The sequence below is a fragment of the Gymnodraco acuticeps genome, unplaced genomic scaffold (assembly GCF_902827175.1).
Source record: "Gymnodraco acuticeps unplaced genomic scaffold, fGymAcu1.1, whole genome shotgun sequence".
Taxonomy (NCBI): domain Eukaryota; kingdom Metazoa; phylum Chordata; class Actinopteri; order Perciformes; family Bathydraconidae; genus Gymnodraco; species Gymnodraco acuticeps.
The window spans coordinates 69,910-86,472 of record NW_022989755.1 but is presented as its reverse complement, the minus strand read 5'-3'; the positions used below and the strand labels follow the sequence as shown (position 1 = coordinate 86,472).

Below are 16,563 nucleotides of genomic sequence, written 5' to 3'. Positions count from 1 at the left end.
TTCCCGTAGGTGGTGGGCCCGCGGGACGGAGAAGCGGAGGTGTTGCCTTTTCGGGCTGGGCCCGGCCGGGCTCCGTGGCAAGCCCGGCCACCAGACGCTCGCCGACGAGTCCTCCTTCTGGGCCTGGCTCCAGAAGGGGACCCCGGGCTTCCTCCGGGCCGGGTATCCTCACTTCTTGTATCGTCTTTCATGAGGTCTTTTGAACCAATCTTAGTCTGGCCCCTTGCCTGAGACCAATTTGCCATGGGAGACCCTACCAGGAACACAAGGTTCCAGACAACACAGCCCCCAGGTTCATCAGGGCACACAAACCTCTCTACCACGGTAAGGTGCTGGTTCTTCAGAGAGGACACTAAAGTCTGACACAATTTTGGTTAAAGTCAAAAGTATTTAAAGTTACAGAAATTCATCCCAAGGTGAAAACAGAAGTCAAAGCCAAATGTCATGCAATTTATCCAAGGGTTGTTCAGCTGTTCCAGTCTGGGTCATGGTACATTAACATTGACATCCATGGAGCCGTAAGTATGACAAAAAACACTATAAAGAAGATAATTAAATGTATTTTTTTCATCCACCCATCCGCCTGCTACTAAAAACTACTAATTTAAAGCTGAATATCTGCACTTTAACCTCATATTGAATGTGTAATTTCACACCTAAATTCATAAGCTAATGCATCCAGAAATAAAATGTCCCCCTTTGCGGCAACAGAGATTCACTCGGATCTTTCCTGCGAATTGACAGTGCTGAGCCTCAGAGAACTTCTTGTTCTTAATGACCATAAATAATATCATTAACTCCCAATACAAATTAATTGGCAACAGAAGAGCTGCTGGCAGGCTATAGACTAAGCTGGCAAAGTGTGTGTGTGTGTGTGTGTGTGTGTGTGTGTGTGTGTGTGTGTGTGTGTGTGTGTGTGTGTGTGTGTGTGTGTGTGTGTGTGTGTGAGTGTGTGAGTGAGAGGAACATTTCTCAAATCATGACCCAGTTCTGTTATCCAGTTGAATCAAATGTGATTTTTGTCTTTGTAGAGAGAGAGACAGATATGTGTGCAGCTGGCAGTACATCAAGCCGCTCTTATATTTCAATAAATTGCTGACTTTGGTGCCCAAGATTCTATGTTGCTCTCCTTTTACTGTACAGCTGAGCTCTCTCTCTCTTTCATGACAATTAGCAGAGGAGGTTGAAATCCTTCTTTCCAATTCTCTTTATGTGGCTCAAACAGCAGTGATATAGGCAGAGAATGTAAGGCTGAGTTTCACTCTTATTTCACACTAAATCCATTAACATTAAGACAGACACTGAAGCATCAAAGAGGCTGGTTCGGAGCATTTCAGCCTTCTCCAGAAAACGAAGTAAAATGGCTCATTAAATGTGCAATTGGTTACTGTCCTATAATGCTCACATTCACTTTTTTGCATCTTTTAAAACTGAGCATCAGCTGCTGAACAGGGGTGATGATTACAGCACAAGGGCGTTAACAAGGAGCAGGAATACAGCAACAATGCAAATTCTGGAAGAAAATCTGTGCTCGAAATAGCTCTTGATTATATAGGCAGGCAGGAGGATAAGTAAAGCACTGTCAGAGGGAAATAAAGCTTTGTGGTGCTTGTCAGACGCGAATAAAAAAAGACTTTACAGACCCCTGCATCAGGAAAATAAAAATAATCTCCTATGCCTCACTTCCTCTTACTGTCTGTTTAAAAAGGTGTATGTGACAGGATTACAAACATCTATAGAAGGCTTGAAATATGAATATCTTGCCTGTAGCCCAGACTATTCATACTTTATGGAAGCTTCCTTAAATCTTTGTAAAATGCGCTTCTATCAGTCGGCTCATGATTTACAGTTTCATTATGTGAATGCATACCGAGTTTAGTTCTAGCTTCTACAGTAAGCTCTGATGTTTATCAACTACCCAGTAAGGGTTGAATATTGAGTTTATGACATGCACTGACACCTTGAAATTATCTTATTGCAAAGTATGCATCCATGTGTTGCATTTAAGGGTTCATCAAATCTAAACCCTGCAAGTGATAGTCCACAGATAAACCTAGTATTTTCTCACTGGACTGGATTGCTTGGAAGAATTCAAAGGCTTCTTACCCTCTTTTACTTGAATCTGCAGTATCTGATTCGATGTTGGCCATTTGATGACAGCAAAAACAAGCTGTAATGAGACATATTTCAAAATGACACACTAACTAACAATGCGACCATAATCTGGAGGAAAATATGTGTCCCTCAAAACGTATTTGAGCATGTTGGAGGTTGTGGTTTCGTTATATGGGCAGACATGGTTGCACCTCCTGGATCATTTTCTTTCATTCCAGCCTCATTTCCACAAAAGTATTAATAACCATTCCCCACCTGTCTACTAGATGCCCTCAGAATTTTTTCAGCTGTAACCTGACTTCCTTTCAACCCTTCAGAATAACTGACCCCTTTCTACTCATATTCTGTCAGAACCTCAAGTTGCAATGTTGTCTTTTGAGCTTCTGATTCCCGAACTTTGACGTATACCTGCAACTACCTTCCTGTATCTACCTGCAGAAATAAAAGGTAAAGAAATGTGATGCATTCATCTGCTGTAGCTTAAAATAGATGTGATCACCATCTCGTCAAAGTTGTCAGTTTTAATCAACACTTTTAGGCCAAAAAAGGCGATTAAACCTACTCACAGCTGCAAGTAAAATGCCAAACCAGAGGAACTAATTTGTTTAATCAGAATATCAACACTTCTTGCTTAAGCCACAGCCTTACCTGAATTCAAATTCCCAATTTTAGGTCAACAACATTAATCAAATCTAATCTAAATCTAGTGTTATTTGTTCCTCCTCCCTGTCTAATGTTGCCACCGTCCTCAGGTTCCAGTTGTGTTTACATTCTTCCAGAAACCCGGCCAACTGAACCATTAAAAATGAAGAAGTTACACGGAGACAGCATGATTAATGCATGGTCTCATTTCCGTGCTTCGAGGCTTACCTCCGCTTTCCCAGGATGCAGCTTGCTCAGACACTCTCTCTGTGACAGGAGTGAGCGGCACAGTACAGAGGTCAACGAGGGTGCACCGAGTCCCAATCTGACCGATGAAAAGTCAGCACAAAACCTCTGAGTTGATCTTAGAGGTCGGGCAGGATGGAAGGAATAGGCCCTGAGGTTAATGCGTTAAAGCTCTCTTTGAAGCATGCAACACTGGTAATGGTAGATTTGAGGATTTGTGCATTTGCTTCTACAGAAGGAGTATTTTAGGGGAGGCCCAGGGTGATTTTCTACTTATTCTCACACATTTATACAAATAGATCAAGAGAGTTTTATATATGAGGATGGGTTAGCTTCAAACCGTTGGAGTATCCAAAAATCATCGTTCTATCATAAAAAGCTTTCTCTTATAGATAAGGAAAAGTATGGCATTGCAGAATACAATAAATCTTAAAAGTAGTTATTTTTCTTCTTCTCTACTTTCAGTTGGAAGTACAGCTCGAACTGAGGCAATACCAGGGTTAATAAATGAATATATATTTCAAAGTAAATCAGAGATACATATTTCATCGTTTCAGAATGGACAATTTCACAGATTATTTGAACATTTAATAAATATTCAAAATTATACAAAGTGATCATTTTAAGCTTAATTTATTTTACCCTGAAATTATAACAGATAAATTGACATTCGTGTGACATTGAAACTGTTTGTGTGTCACTGCCAATTCAGCTCTTAAGCCAACACAATTGGCGGTCTCCTGTGCTTTCCCACATATCACACTACTTTACAAAATGACCCGTTAAATCAGAAATGCGACGCTCATTCTACAAGGTCGTATTTGAAGTTGTTTTGTACTAGTGCTTGAATTAATGTTATTTTTGTTTTATTGCACCTTGGCAATCATAACAACAAGCACTTATTTTACTTAGAAGTACATAATCATTCAAATAACAGCATTTATCCAACAAATTAAAGCGTCCAATCATTGGGCCCGTAACCTTAAACTGACCCTCTCCAACTCATCAGTAGTGTCAGGCATTTAAATCATTACATTTAAAGATACATCTCCAAAACGTTAAGAAAAAGTGGGAATGTAAGTTGCTATTGTCAAATCTTGCCGTTGTTTTAGAGTGAAATTATCCCTTTTTTTATTGTAATGTTACTATCACTGTGTCTAATCCTAATTAACTGAGGTGAATGTCTACAAAGGAACTTGGACAGATGGGTGATCATGGATGTTTCTCTGGATTAAACCCACGACACCTTGTGAAAGCACTAAGGTACAGTCTTGCAGACACAGCCCACCTCCACACCTGCTCACTCCACAACTCCACACACACTCCAACAGGATTAAACCCTGCAACACTTAACCCTACAGCCCCTTTCATCAGACACCACTCTGTTTTCCTCTTCATCTTTAACCTTATGCCATTATGTAGCTGTGATGTTATTGTTGGCCTCTTGACTCGGCCGCAAAATGAAAATCAAGAAAGGTCAAGCAGCACGATTTAAAGGAAAAGGTCATGGGGACGTAGCTCCTGAATGGACCAAAGTGTTTTTTAATGTATTTCCCAGCTTGATTGTATCCAGATCAAGAAGGTTTAAAAAGATTAGTTTGCTTTAGTGTTAATGTTTGCTAATGACCTCCGGTGATTTGTCTCCACACCAATCGGCTTTGCATTAGTGACACAGTCTGAAGACAGTTTCGGTCTTCTTAATTATTGGGTAAACACACTCTGGTCACTTAGTCCAGGTTTCCTAGTTACTTACTGCTTTGTAGTTACACATTATTCAATCTGGCACACACTACTGTGCCACCCTACTGTATGTGGATGATATAGTGTAGCTGTTAGCCAACATAATGATAATTAAGAGGCCTTTAAAATGCAGTTAAATGCATTAATTATCAAAAAGGAACTAGATATATTTGAATTAAAAAGGAAAGCCAAATACAATATTGTATTGGTTTCTCTCTAAGTAATTGAAATATACATGAATAGAAAACAGAAATCAAGCCATACCATTTACTCCCTAAAATAATGGAGCATACCATGTGTCATCAGCTAGGAGGAAGTGACATCACACAAGTCTTCTGGAAAACATGCTGAAAAGAAAGTATATTTTCTTACACACCCTATATTTTATTAGTTTTAGTTTTCAGAATAGGATTTTTTTTAGACTCAACATTTCCAACAATTGTGTAAGGAACCCAAATATTTAAATGACTTAATGCCATGAGGTGCTGATGTCTTAGCTAAAAATTGAATTAGCAAAAAAAACATAATGATTGGGATTTCAAGCCTACGGTGGGAAAATGTATTTTCTTAAAGGTTTACCTAATTCACCATTCATTTAGTGATCAAACTTGAAAATGGTATGCCCCACAGCACAGAAATACAGAAGAAACTGACACCAGCTGAAGACTCAACAGAAGGTGTTTTGCTCTCAGATTTCTACAGCCGTGTGTTTCCTCTGAGGCGCACATGATGAAAGAGTGTGTTGCACAGGTCTTCTTTACGCCTCACCTCCCAGCCTCGGCCCTCGCTCCCTTTAAATGCTTTCCAAATCCAACATGCTCTAAAATCTTGAAAGCGAACTTCACAATCCATTAAGTCGCTAAGAGAAGGATTTGAAATCCATGGGACAGGGTTTCTTTGCACTCGTTCTCTCCCCAAGGCTCATATTATGCTGCATTTGTGGATCTGGAGATATTAATTTTTCAACTACTCTGCCTCAGCTCTTTTCTCTGCTTATATATAAATAAATATTACAGACACACTTCACTTTCCAGCAGTCTTTTGTTTAGGCTCAATTCATTCAAGTCCTCAATTTGGTTGTATTTCCACAAAGGACGCTCTGAAACGTCCTGGTATGAAGAGGAAAGGCTAAACTAATCTAATCAATTTGAAGTGTGTCACAGACTTTGGGGCTTCTGCCTTCAAGGCGCAGGGATAAGAGGATAATTGGAGCTGTTCTTTTTTGCCAAGGATGCTTTGCTTGCTATCAGCCAGTGCTACTTTTTCTACTCGCCGCCCGAGTCAACAACTCTGTTTTGACGAATACAAAGATGAAAAAAGGAACATTCAGCATTCTGAAGAATCAGCAAGACAGGAAAAGAGTTGGTAATAGGCTAGGTCTCGCCTTGCTTGGTATGTTTTTACAAAGGAAAGTGCAAGCTTCTGAGAAAGAGGGTAGAGGAGGACGGAAAAAAGAAGACTGAAATAGTGGCACAACTATTTTCTATTCCATTAGTTGATTTAGAACACAGTGTTGAAACTGTCTGCAATGCATAACGTGGAATTACAAAATGTGACTACATCCACAGCAAGGACACATGCATCTCCAGCCTGAATGACTTTTTAATCTTGAGCTGTTCTGAACATCCTGTACACAACAAAGTTATTTTATTTTCAGCCATTTTGTCAACAACAACAACAACTTTTTTGCCCTTGACCCTGCTACCACCTCACCTTGATGATATGCACTGAGCATTTTCTGTCATACTTCTCTCCACGGAGGCGTCTCATCCTTGTTGTGTTCATATGTCAAGCGACTTTGTTACCCACTTTGAAAAAAAGGTTGATGATATTCGCTCTTCTTCTTCTGACTCACCTTTACTCACCGCTGGGTCACCAGACCCTCCTTCCACCAACACACTAACCTCCTTTTCCCCTCTCTCTCCAAGTGAGGTTCTTACCCTCATTACCTCTGCCCGCCCCACCACCTGTCCTCTGGACCCTATCCCTTCAAACCTCCTTCAGACTATCGCTCCTGATATTCTACCGTTTCTCACCCACTTCATCAACACTTCTCTAACTTCTGGTCACTTTCCAAACAGTCTCAAGGAGGCAAGAGTAAACCCTCTCCTAAAGAAACCCACTCTCAACCCGTCTGATGTTATAAACTACAGGCCTGTCTCTCTCCTCCCGTTCCTGTCTAAATCACTTGAACGCGCTGTCTTTAAACAACTCTCCTGTTATCTCAATCAGAACAACCTTCTGGATCCGCACCAGTCTGGTTTCAAGGCAGGTCACTCCACAGAAACTGCTCTCATTGCTGTCACGGAGGAACTGCACACTGCCAAAACTGCATCCCTCTCCTCTGTCATCATCCTATTGGACCTGTCTGCCGCATTCGACACGGTGAATCATCAGATCCTCCTTCGCACTCTCCAAAAACTTGGAGTTTCAGGCTCTGCACTTTCCCTCCTCACCTCATACCTGAAAGACCGTACCTACAGGGTGACTTGGAGAGGGTCTGAGTCCGACCCTTGTCAATTAACTACGGGGGTCCCTCAGGGCTCTGTTCTTGGTCCCCTCGTCTTCTCCCTGTACACAAACTCGCTCGGATCAGTCATTAGCCCGCATGGTTTTTCTTACCACTGCTACGCTGACGACACCCAATTAATTCTGTCCTTTCCCCGCTCAGAGACCCAGGTCGTTGCACGCATCTCTGCTTGTCTAGCTGACATCTCTCAGTGGATGTCTGCTCACCACCTCAAGCTCAACCTTGACAAGACTGAGCTGCTCTTCCTCCCGGGAAAAGATTGTCCCACTCTTGACCTAACAATCAACATCGGCACCTCAGTTGTTTCCCCGACTCAGACTGCAAGGAATCTGGGTGTGACCCTAGATAACAACCTGTCCTTCACTGCAAACATCGCTGCTACAACCCGTTGCTGCAGATACACGTTTTACATCATCAGGAAGATACGTCCCCAGCTGACCCAGAAAGCGACTCAGGTTCTGGTCCAGGCTCTCGTCATCTCACGCCTAGACTACTGCAACTCCCTCCTGGCTGGTCTACCTGCATGTGCCATCCGACCTCTGCAGCTCATCCAGAATGCAGCGGCTCGTCTGGTCTTCAACCTTCCTAAATTCTCCCACACCACTCCGCTCCTCCGCTCCCTTCACTGGCTTCCGGTAACTGCTAAAATCCACTTCAAGACACTGGTACTTGCGTACCATGCTGCGAATGGATCTGGCCCTTCCTACATCCAGGACATGGTTAAACCGTACACCCCAGCGCGTGCACTACGCTCTGCATCAGCCAAACGACTCGTTGCGCCCTCGCTGCGAGGGGGACCCAAGTTCCCATCGGCGAAAACACGTGGGTTTGCTGTCCTGGCTCCAAGATGGTGGAATGAGCTCCCCATTGACATCAGGATGGCAGATAGCTTGCACATCTTCCGGCGCAAACTGAAAACTCATCTCTTTCGACTCCACTTCGAGCGTTAGAACTATTAACGAAGCACTTTTATACTAATAAAGGACTGGCTTATCTAAAGCCAGTTGAGTAGCACTTGAAATGTTTGGCTCTATGAAACCTGATGTACTTATATGATTCTGTTTTCTTCAAGGTTGTGTCTTCCTGGTCGAATGTACTTATTGTAAGTCGCTTTGGATAAAAGCGTCAGCTAAATGCAATGTAATGTAATGTAATATTTCAAACTGCATTTGATTGTCATTTCCTTGTAAACAATTTATAGTTTTTCTTTCTTCTCTTACATTCACTCTCAAAAGAGTGTTTAGGGGGCTAAAGGTCAGGACTAGAACTATGGTCACTGCTGGATTCGAGAAAGAAAACCACTTCAATCACAATTCCTCCTGAATTTCCCAACCTAACATTGAATATATGAATTCAATTAAGCACACTTGATCAAAATGAATCATCTGATCATGCAGAGGATTACAGATTGATTCAGCATTTAATCAGTTATTGATGAATGGGCATAGCTGACTCATTTAATATTAATAGAAGCATTTAGTTTACTGCTGTATCTGCCACTTCCCCATATTGTAGCTGTATTGATTATTTTAGCTTGGTTTGCTGTTAAGCTGTCTGCTCTCACTGTTAGCTGAGGCAGTACATTTACAAATCATAACTGACAAGTGTATTTGTACCACTTTAACAACCTTTAGGAGTGAAATCAAAATGTTGAATGTGATTTCCTTAGCCAAGTCAGAGGGTGGAGGACATGTCGTGACAAGTCATTGTCAATAGGACAGCCAGGTTGCATCCAAACAAATCACGATGATTTGAAAAAAATAGTAGAGGGAAGACATTCGCTAAGGTTGTTTCCATCATCTTACAGTAATGTCTCTATTCATCCTGTGATTCCAATCCAACCCACAATTTAAAGGGTTCTTACTGGGCCCATGTTTCACCCTTTGAACAAGTTTGAAAGACATTGCAATCTTAGGTTTGACAAAAAGATAAACAAACTAAACCAAACATAAACAATATTAGCAGAGGGAATAACTCCTGTCTATCAAATGCGGTTTGAGTAGTTTGCTGCTGTTCTTGATTTGATTTCACTTGACTTGGCTTGTGACTGTTCAGAAGTTAACATGTTTTACCCTTGATCGAAACAATTATGAATTTGAGAATATAATGTGAAGTTGTAGAACTGGTTGCATAATGGTCGAATTTTCAGTGTAAAGTAGACCAGAGAACGTAGGAGCAACGACAATGAGGTTGAACCAAATGTGCTGTGATGAAGAAGCTGCCATTTTAAATCTTTGGTTGGAAAAAAAAGTATTGCCCTTCTTTGAGTCAGCACACTCCATATAAATTGTGATCTACTTGATTAATTATGTCTCGTACTACAGAGCAGTGCCTGGATGTGTGATGTGTAAAAGCACGAGACCTGAAAGGGCTGAGGCCTGCGTCTTTCTGAACACCATCTGACAGCCCTGTCTGATCTCATAGATCTGTGATCTGTATCATGGAGCTCTATTAATCCCTCTTTCAATCACCCTGAAAGAGTGAAAACACGAGAAGCAGAATGAAGCGTGCTTAGGCCTTCCCATGCCTCACGATGCTATATATCTCCATATATAAACCAAAGCAATTAGGCTACATATTTGTGGATCAGTAATTGTCATTCTAAACAGTGAAATGCATCCATGTTATGCTGCACACCAAACAGTAGTGAATCTTCATAGAGGGAAAGGAAGAGAACATAATAGTGAGGGTAATAGTGTCGCTTTATAGGCATGTGGTTGCGTTGTCAGGTTAGGATTACAGATTTATCCCATGCACATTAAATTTGACATTTATCAATCCATCTTCCAAGACCTCTGTGAATCCATAAAGGTCTCTTGATACCTAATTACACCACCGAAGAAGAGAGACAGCTCAATACTCGATGCAAACACGGTCATCAAACTGCCAAGTGCCGGTTAATGCTTTTAGATGTTGGATAACTCTTTTAATATTTCTAAAAACAATTTCCCTTAATTACTTTTATCTCCTCATCTCAATTGTTATTGGAGATCTGTTGAACTCTTCGATGTTCTCCATTTATTTTGCCAGGGTTGAAGGGCAACTGTAATAAAAAGTGCTGCTTCGTTTCATCTCATATTCCTCTCCTTATCTAATCCCATTAAGGCTCACGCTTCAGGAAATAAGAGTGCCTCCTTGTAATGAAGAAATACATTAACCAAGCTACAAAATGGCCCCTCTGCACAAAGCCTGTTTTCCCCTTCAGCAATCCTTATGACATCTCTCTGGAGATCTCACATGTATATAAATAGATGGTGTTGTCTTTATATTCATTTCAGATCCATTTACTAATGATGACATACATTTAAATCGAATTTTCTTTACGGTGTAACAAAATGAAATGAGGATGTCATGGTGTAATGCTTTACTCCTGCTCCTCAAGGATGTTTTCCTCCTAAAGCTTGGCTGTCAGCTGTTTATGCGTGATGGTGCATGATCCACTAACAGAAGCTATTACAACCGAGTCTTAAGATGTGTTAAAACATCTGCCAACGTGAGCTCTCCTGAAAGGTTGTCAAGGAAAATCAAGGAGGTTCAACTGTTGATTTCCTTGTCCAAAGCCTACGATACATTTATTCTAAAGTTTATTTCGTAGAAAAATTGAGTAAAAATGTCTATCCTAGTTAAAGGGATAGTGGAAATCCGCGAATTTTGGGTTTAACTTATGTATTTGTATTAAAAATAAGCATAATAAACAATTTTTTTTAATTTCATGCGCCTAGTTTCATTTTATTTTCAATTTTACTGCGCCCTCTCAATGAAACGAAATACTTCGGGAATCGTCGGGAATCTTCGGGTGATGACGAGACCAGAGGAAGATGGGCACAAACAATGGCGGACATTCAATAGCATTTGCATGTGAATAGCCGACCTTTATTATGGTGAATAGATGTGTTTTGTATGGCTGTAGTGCGACAGCAAATGCAGAGAATGGCGTATCGACTCATGCGTTTCCAAGAAACCCAGCCATTCGTCGTCAGTGGGTGAAATTTGTTCAGAAATGTTCACTATAGGTAATACTATAAGACTGTAAGACGGCAATACTTTATACCGAGTATATTGCCGTAAATATGATGATAGATTATCAGTAAAAAATTCTACGTGACACAACGACATTGGATTAACCTTGAGATGCGTTTTTATTCCGTTGAACACAACTTTTGATCACAAATCAAAAAAGGTAAGACGTAATTATTGTAATATTTTTGGAACCGGATGTTGTTTACTTTCTCTTTTCTGGCTGATGGCTCCAGGAATTCGAGGTCTTGCAGTGATGACATTACATCTGTGGAGTCTCAGCTTTAAATCGTATATCTTGTTTGTGCAGTTAAGATAGTAATAAGGGCATTTCCACCGTGTGTTGTGTGTAAAAAAGCGTTAGCATTAGTTAGCATTGTTTCGCTCAATGCTAATTCAAAGGCTTGGTATTACTCTTGTGTTTTTTCTAGCTAACAATTGTTCTTATTGTCAGTTAGCGGAGTGTCTTACCTTTAAAAGGGTATGAAACATTAATAGTTTCATAAATGTTAAGAAGCCCTGAGACATGTGAGAGAAAAAAAACTGTGGGAGGGGTCCACTGGGGGGACCTTCGGGCTTAACTGGTTAACAATGATTAATATTTGTAAAGGCTACAGGTGATCTTAAGATGCGTGAGCTATGCTTAGGGACCTACCAGTCAAGATTATTTGTGCGTAGGGGTGCATCATCTGGCTCCTGGTCATCCTCGCCATTGCCCATGCCGTGAACCATCACCTCGGGCTCGGGCTCGAACAAATAAGGACGTAATGGTCCATCGTCTGGCTCAATATTGTCACCATCGTCGCTTACTGAACCGGATTCAGATTCAGTTCCTAAAACGACATTTTCGTAGGAAAGCCGAGAGGATGTTTCTGACTCGCTATCATCACTGGATACCTCGTACAATCCTTCTTCTTTGTCTCGTATATTTGCCCTTCCACGTTCATTCTGCATAGACGCCATAGTTTGTTATCGTATCGTCTTCCTGAGTTTTCGTCACTTCCGGTTTGGCTGAGTCGAACATTTCGTTTCTAAAAAACTTCGGGGAAGCTGCAATAAAGTGCTTCTAACATGCGTAAGGCAATTATTATATTTTTTTTATCAGGTGTGATTGTTTTGGTACGTAATTATGCTTGTATATAAGTTAAAACGAAACTATTTGAGGTTCCATTTCCACTATCCCTTTAAGTTCAAAGTGATGTAAGTGAGATATAAATGTCTTGTTCTGTCAGTTCAAATCCAAAGATATTCAGTTCAATATGATAGTAACAGGATATTTCCATATTTGAGAGGCAAAGGAACAGCCTATTCTGCATTTTTTTTATTCTAATGTATTCTAATAATTGATGATTATTCGTCTATTGTTCACCTTATGTGTAATATGTAATTGTAAAGCGCTTTGAGCACCTGTAAAAGCGCTCTAATAAAAAATGTAATGCATTATTATCAATAAGTCGACTTATCGTTGCTGGTCTTATCCATGGACAAGTCATTTTGAGCTGAACTGCTGAATATCTTATGATGTGAATCCCCCTCATCTCCTTTCTCATACCCACAGACGTATGTGCACAGCAGTCTGTCCTGGTTAGCAGCAGCTGCATCAGCAAACACTTCAGTCAGCATGCATCCTTCAAGGTCTGAGCAAGAAGCGAAAATGACTTCACGAGTGGAGCGTCTGCAGCTCAGGTCTAATGTGGCTGTGAGCTGAAGCATGGCGATTGTTTGTATGAAGGTGTGAGTCCCGTTGAGGGTAAAGTGAAGTAGATGAAGTATTTAATTGCTACATGGTTAATAAATGAGTTGGGTATTTAACTAATTGTATGGGTTCCTCTGTATGTCAGCAATAGACACAATATAAAGTCCACACTTAAGCGTCAAGCTGACCTCAAAGTGGCTAATAGCATTGCCAAGAGTTAGTTAAATATTAAACTGCCCTTTGATGCCAACAGCCTGCTGATGTGGTTGCAGAACTCAATGGGATTAAATAATGTTCATGCAACTGATGAAGCCTCTAGGAAGAGTGTAAAACTAACATTTAAGCCCATATGAAATCTGCCAGTATTCTATTGCTTAAACATCAGGATGACTGTTGAAAAACTGATGCTATGGTGCCACCTGTTGGGCTGTTGAGACGTACACAAGAATGTATCCAAGACATCTTTAGCCATAACAAATACACACCTTTCTCTGAGATAAAAAGGCTTAAACTTCCCTTATTACATGGCTTAGTTGAATACTCAATTCTGATTGGTCAATTCAGAAAACGTGACGTTAATCCAGAACAGACCGCTGTCAATGATTTATTGACCGTTGTAAAGGACGCACAAATCTGCAGAAAGAAGTTTGGTCGATTGAACTGTATAGTTTTGGCCGAAAAAGCAAACTGATGCTTCGCGATGCTTCGCGTTGGGCTCCTGAACAGCCTGTCGGGTGTTCTTTTCCCCATAACCGCCTCGCTGCACATTATCCCAAAATTGGGAGGGTCGCTGCGATCTGAATTAGTAAAGTTTAAAATACGAGGTTAAATTCATTCAACTATCAGGCGCCCTAAAGTCACTGCCTCAAGGCAAGATCACTGCACTTCCGTACACATTGACAAGTATTGTACCCTGTGTCTCCTTATGATGTAATTTTAAGGGCCAAAAACAGTGTCAATAATTACCAAACAATGACTGTTTTTGTCCAAATTTATTAGCAAGAAAAATGGGAATCCGACATGAAAATCTTCCAGTTTAGATTCATTTCTTTGTAGCTTCTTCCTCTGCGAAGCTCTTGATCATCTCTTCCTTCTTGGCCAGGAGACGTTCTTCTCTGCGCTTGCGGGCCTCCTTTGTCTTGGAGCGGCGAGCCTCAGCCTGGTCACTGGATAGGTAAAGAGAAAAGGATTGTCAGTACAACCGAAGCTAATGGAAAACATACTTTTACACATGGATACTTTCAGAAAGAGCAAGCTTAACTATGCCAGGGAAATTATCCTAAAAACAAATATCAAAACAGGTCCAACAAAAAGAGCAACTTACGAGAGAAGCTTTCTGCGAGCCTTGTCTGCCTTCAGCTTGTGGATGTGCTCCATCAGGATGCGCTTGTTTTTGAAGACATTACCCTTGGCTCTCAGATAGAGACTGTGGTACCTGGAGGAACAGAACAAATATATTCAGACCATCTCAAAACAAGATGCTTCTTCCCTTCCTGATTAGAAGTAAAACTTGACTGTCACCAGAAAAGAACTTCACACTTACATGTGCCTGTCAATTTTCTTGGCCTCCCTGTAGCGACGGAGAAGACGGCGCAGGATTCTCATGCGGCGCATCCAGCACAACTTCTCTGGCATACGAGCATTGGCTGTTCCCTTTCTCTTACCTGGTAAGGAGAAAAAACACAATTTAACATATTTATAATAGAAGGATCAAATTCAGTGGCTCATTTTAAAACTACTATTTGCAGGATTAAGAACAATTGACATTTTTATTTCTTTAAAAAATGTACCAGAGCCATTGACTTCCATATTGTCCACAGAGAAACGACTGAACTCGATGCGAATACTCGATTCAGTAGTAAAATCCTAGAGTCTTTAAAAGCAAATCAAATGGATGGATTTTTAACGAAATAAAGAAAAAAGGAGATTACCCACCATAACCCATGTGACGTCCCTTGCGGCGTGCCAACGTGTTCTTGCGGCAGCGAGCACGGGAATGAACCGTCACAGGTTTTCTGATGATCAGACCATCCTTCACCAGTTTTCGGATCTGCTGGCCTGTGGAACAAAAACAATGCAATAAAGATGGTTGCCTTTTGTGCACACAAATCTACAGGAGAGCTATTGAATGTAAAGCATACTACTCACGAGAGTTTGCGTTGGCAATCTCGTTGGTCTCATTTGGGTCCAGCCACACCTTCTTCTTGCCACAGCGTAAGACGCTGGACGCCAAGCGTTTCTGGAGCCTGAGAAAGGGAGGATTTGTATTACAGCAAGTAATCGTGATTCATCTGAGTTGTTTTGTTGTTTTTACTTCCTGTACAAAACACTAACCACTGGAGGTAGTCTATGTGCTCTAGTATTGACTGAAAGGGTAAATACACAGAAATATTGCTGCAAATTGAAGTACATTTATAATCTGGATTAGAAATAAAAGGCACATGGAGAAAACATATTTATTAAAAAGGAGGAACATAAAAACCTATTGTAATGAATAGCCTACTAATACTAAAGTATATAATGGTATGTGATTTCTCATAAACTGAGAAGAAGTCTTTGCCAAATGCATTTAAACAATTAAAGACTCAAAGTTAATAATGTTCCCCAATTGTTAATTGGAGGAGGCCCTCCATGTTATTTTGCATATAAAAACAATTCACTTGACCTTAGATATTTCTCAACTACTAGGTGCCATAATCATCTTAATACATGACGGTTTATTTCTTTAAAAAGGACAAATGTGCCAGTCACAAAAACGAATTAGCAGGATGATTGGTTCATTAAAAAAAGGAGTCAGTTATTTGCTCGTAAGGGTTGATAGAAGGCAGAATGGAGACAGTCCCATAGGGATGTCATGACATTTGTTTGACTACTAGGCATAGAATTGAGAGAGAGACATTTGGAAAGTGCCTCTAAGAAATTCTGACTTAATCCACCTGGAAAATGTGAGGATCGTGGATGCACAAATAACCGTAATGACCCACAGTTAGCGTGGCACTAGCAACTATGCTAGTTTATTTATATTTTATTGAAATGTTTGATTGGCCAATGTTTAAAAACTGCATTTTATGCCAGTTGATTTGATGCGAGGGGCCTTAGGTGTTAAAGTGCATGGTGTGTCATGTCTTGGTTAGTGTAGCTAACTCAGGTTAGCTCACCGACATAGGCCCCATGCTACATATATTCCGCTAGAAATAGGCGACCTTATTCAAAGTCATTCAGAGTTCAATGAATCCCTCTAGTCTTGTATAACAATTACAAGTTTAAAAATCTTGTTCATTTTTTGATTCGGATAGAAACACATTGTTAAATGTTAAATGCCTGGCTTACCTCATGGCTGCAGCTAGCTTGGTTAGTAGGGACGAAGGAAATAGAAAGAGCCAGAGCCTCCCATTTTAAATAACGTCACGGGGGAACTCAACTGCGGCAGTTTTAAATACATCGTTAATAAAGCAACCGGTGGTAGGCAGTGGCAGTATTTATTAAGATTTCATTAAACATTTTGATATTTTATGTTGTATCTATGATTTAATATAGTTCTAAAGTCAAACTGAGTGTATTAATAGATCCCCCCCAC

General features: G+C 40.6%; 1 protein-coding gene across 1 annotated transcript; it reads right to left on the bottom strand.

Moving 5' to 3' along the window:
- Positions 1–13,959: 13,959 nt before the first annotated feature.
- Positions 13,960–16,399, bottom strand: LOC117543080 (60S ribosomal protein L19-like). Its single transcript, XM_034211138.1, has 6 exons — positions 16,317–16,399; positions 15,135–15,232; positions 14,922–15,044; positions 14,530–14,650; positions 14,311–14,421; positions 13,960–14,152 (listed from the first exon to the last, which is right to left on the bottom strand). Exons 1-6 carry the CDS (start codon positions 16,319–16,321, stop codon positions 14,029–14,031), a joined length of 582 nt encoding a protein of 193 aa, XP_034067029.1. The 5' UTR covers positions 16,322–16,399; the 3' UTR covers positions 13,960–14,028.
- Positions 16,400–16,563: the final 164 nt, after the last annotated feature.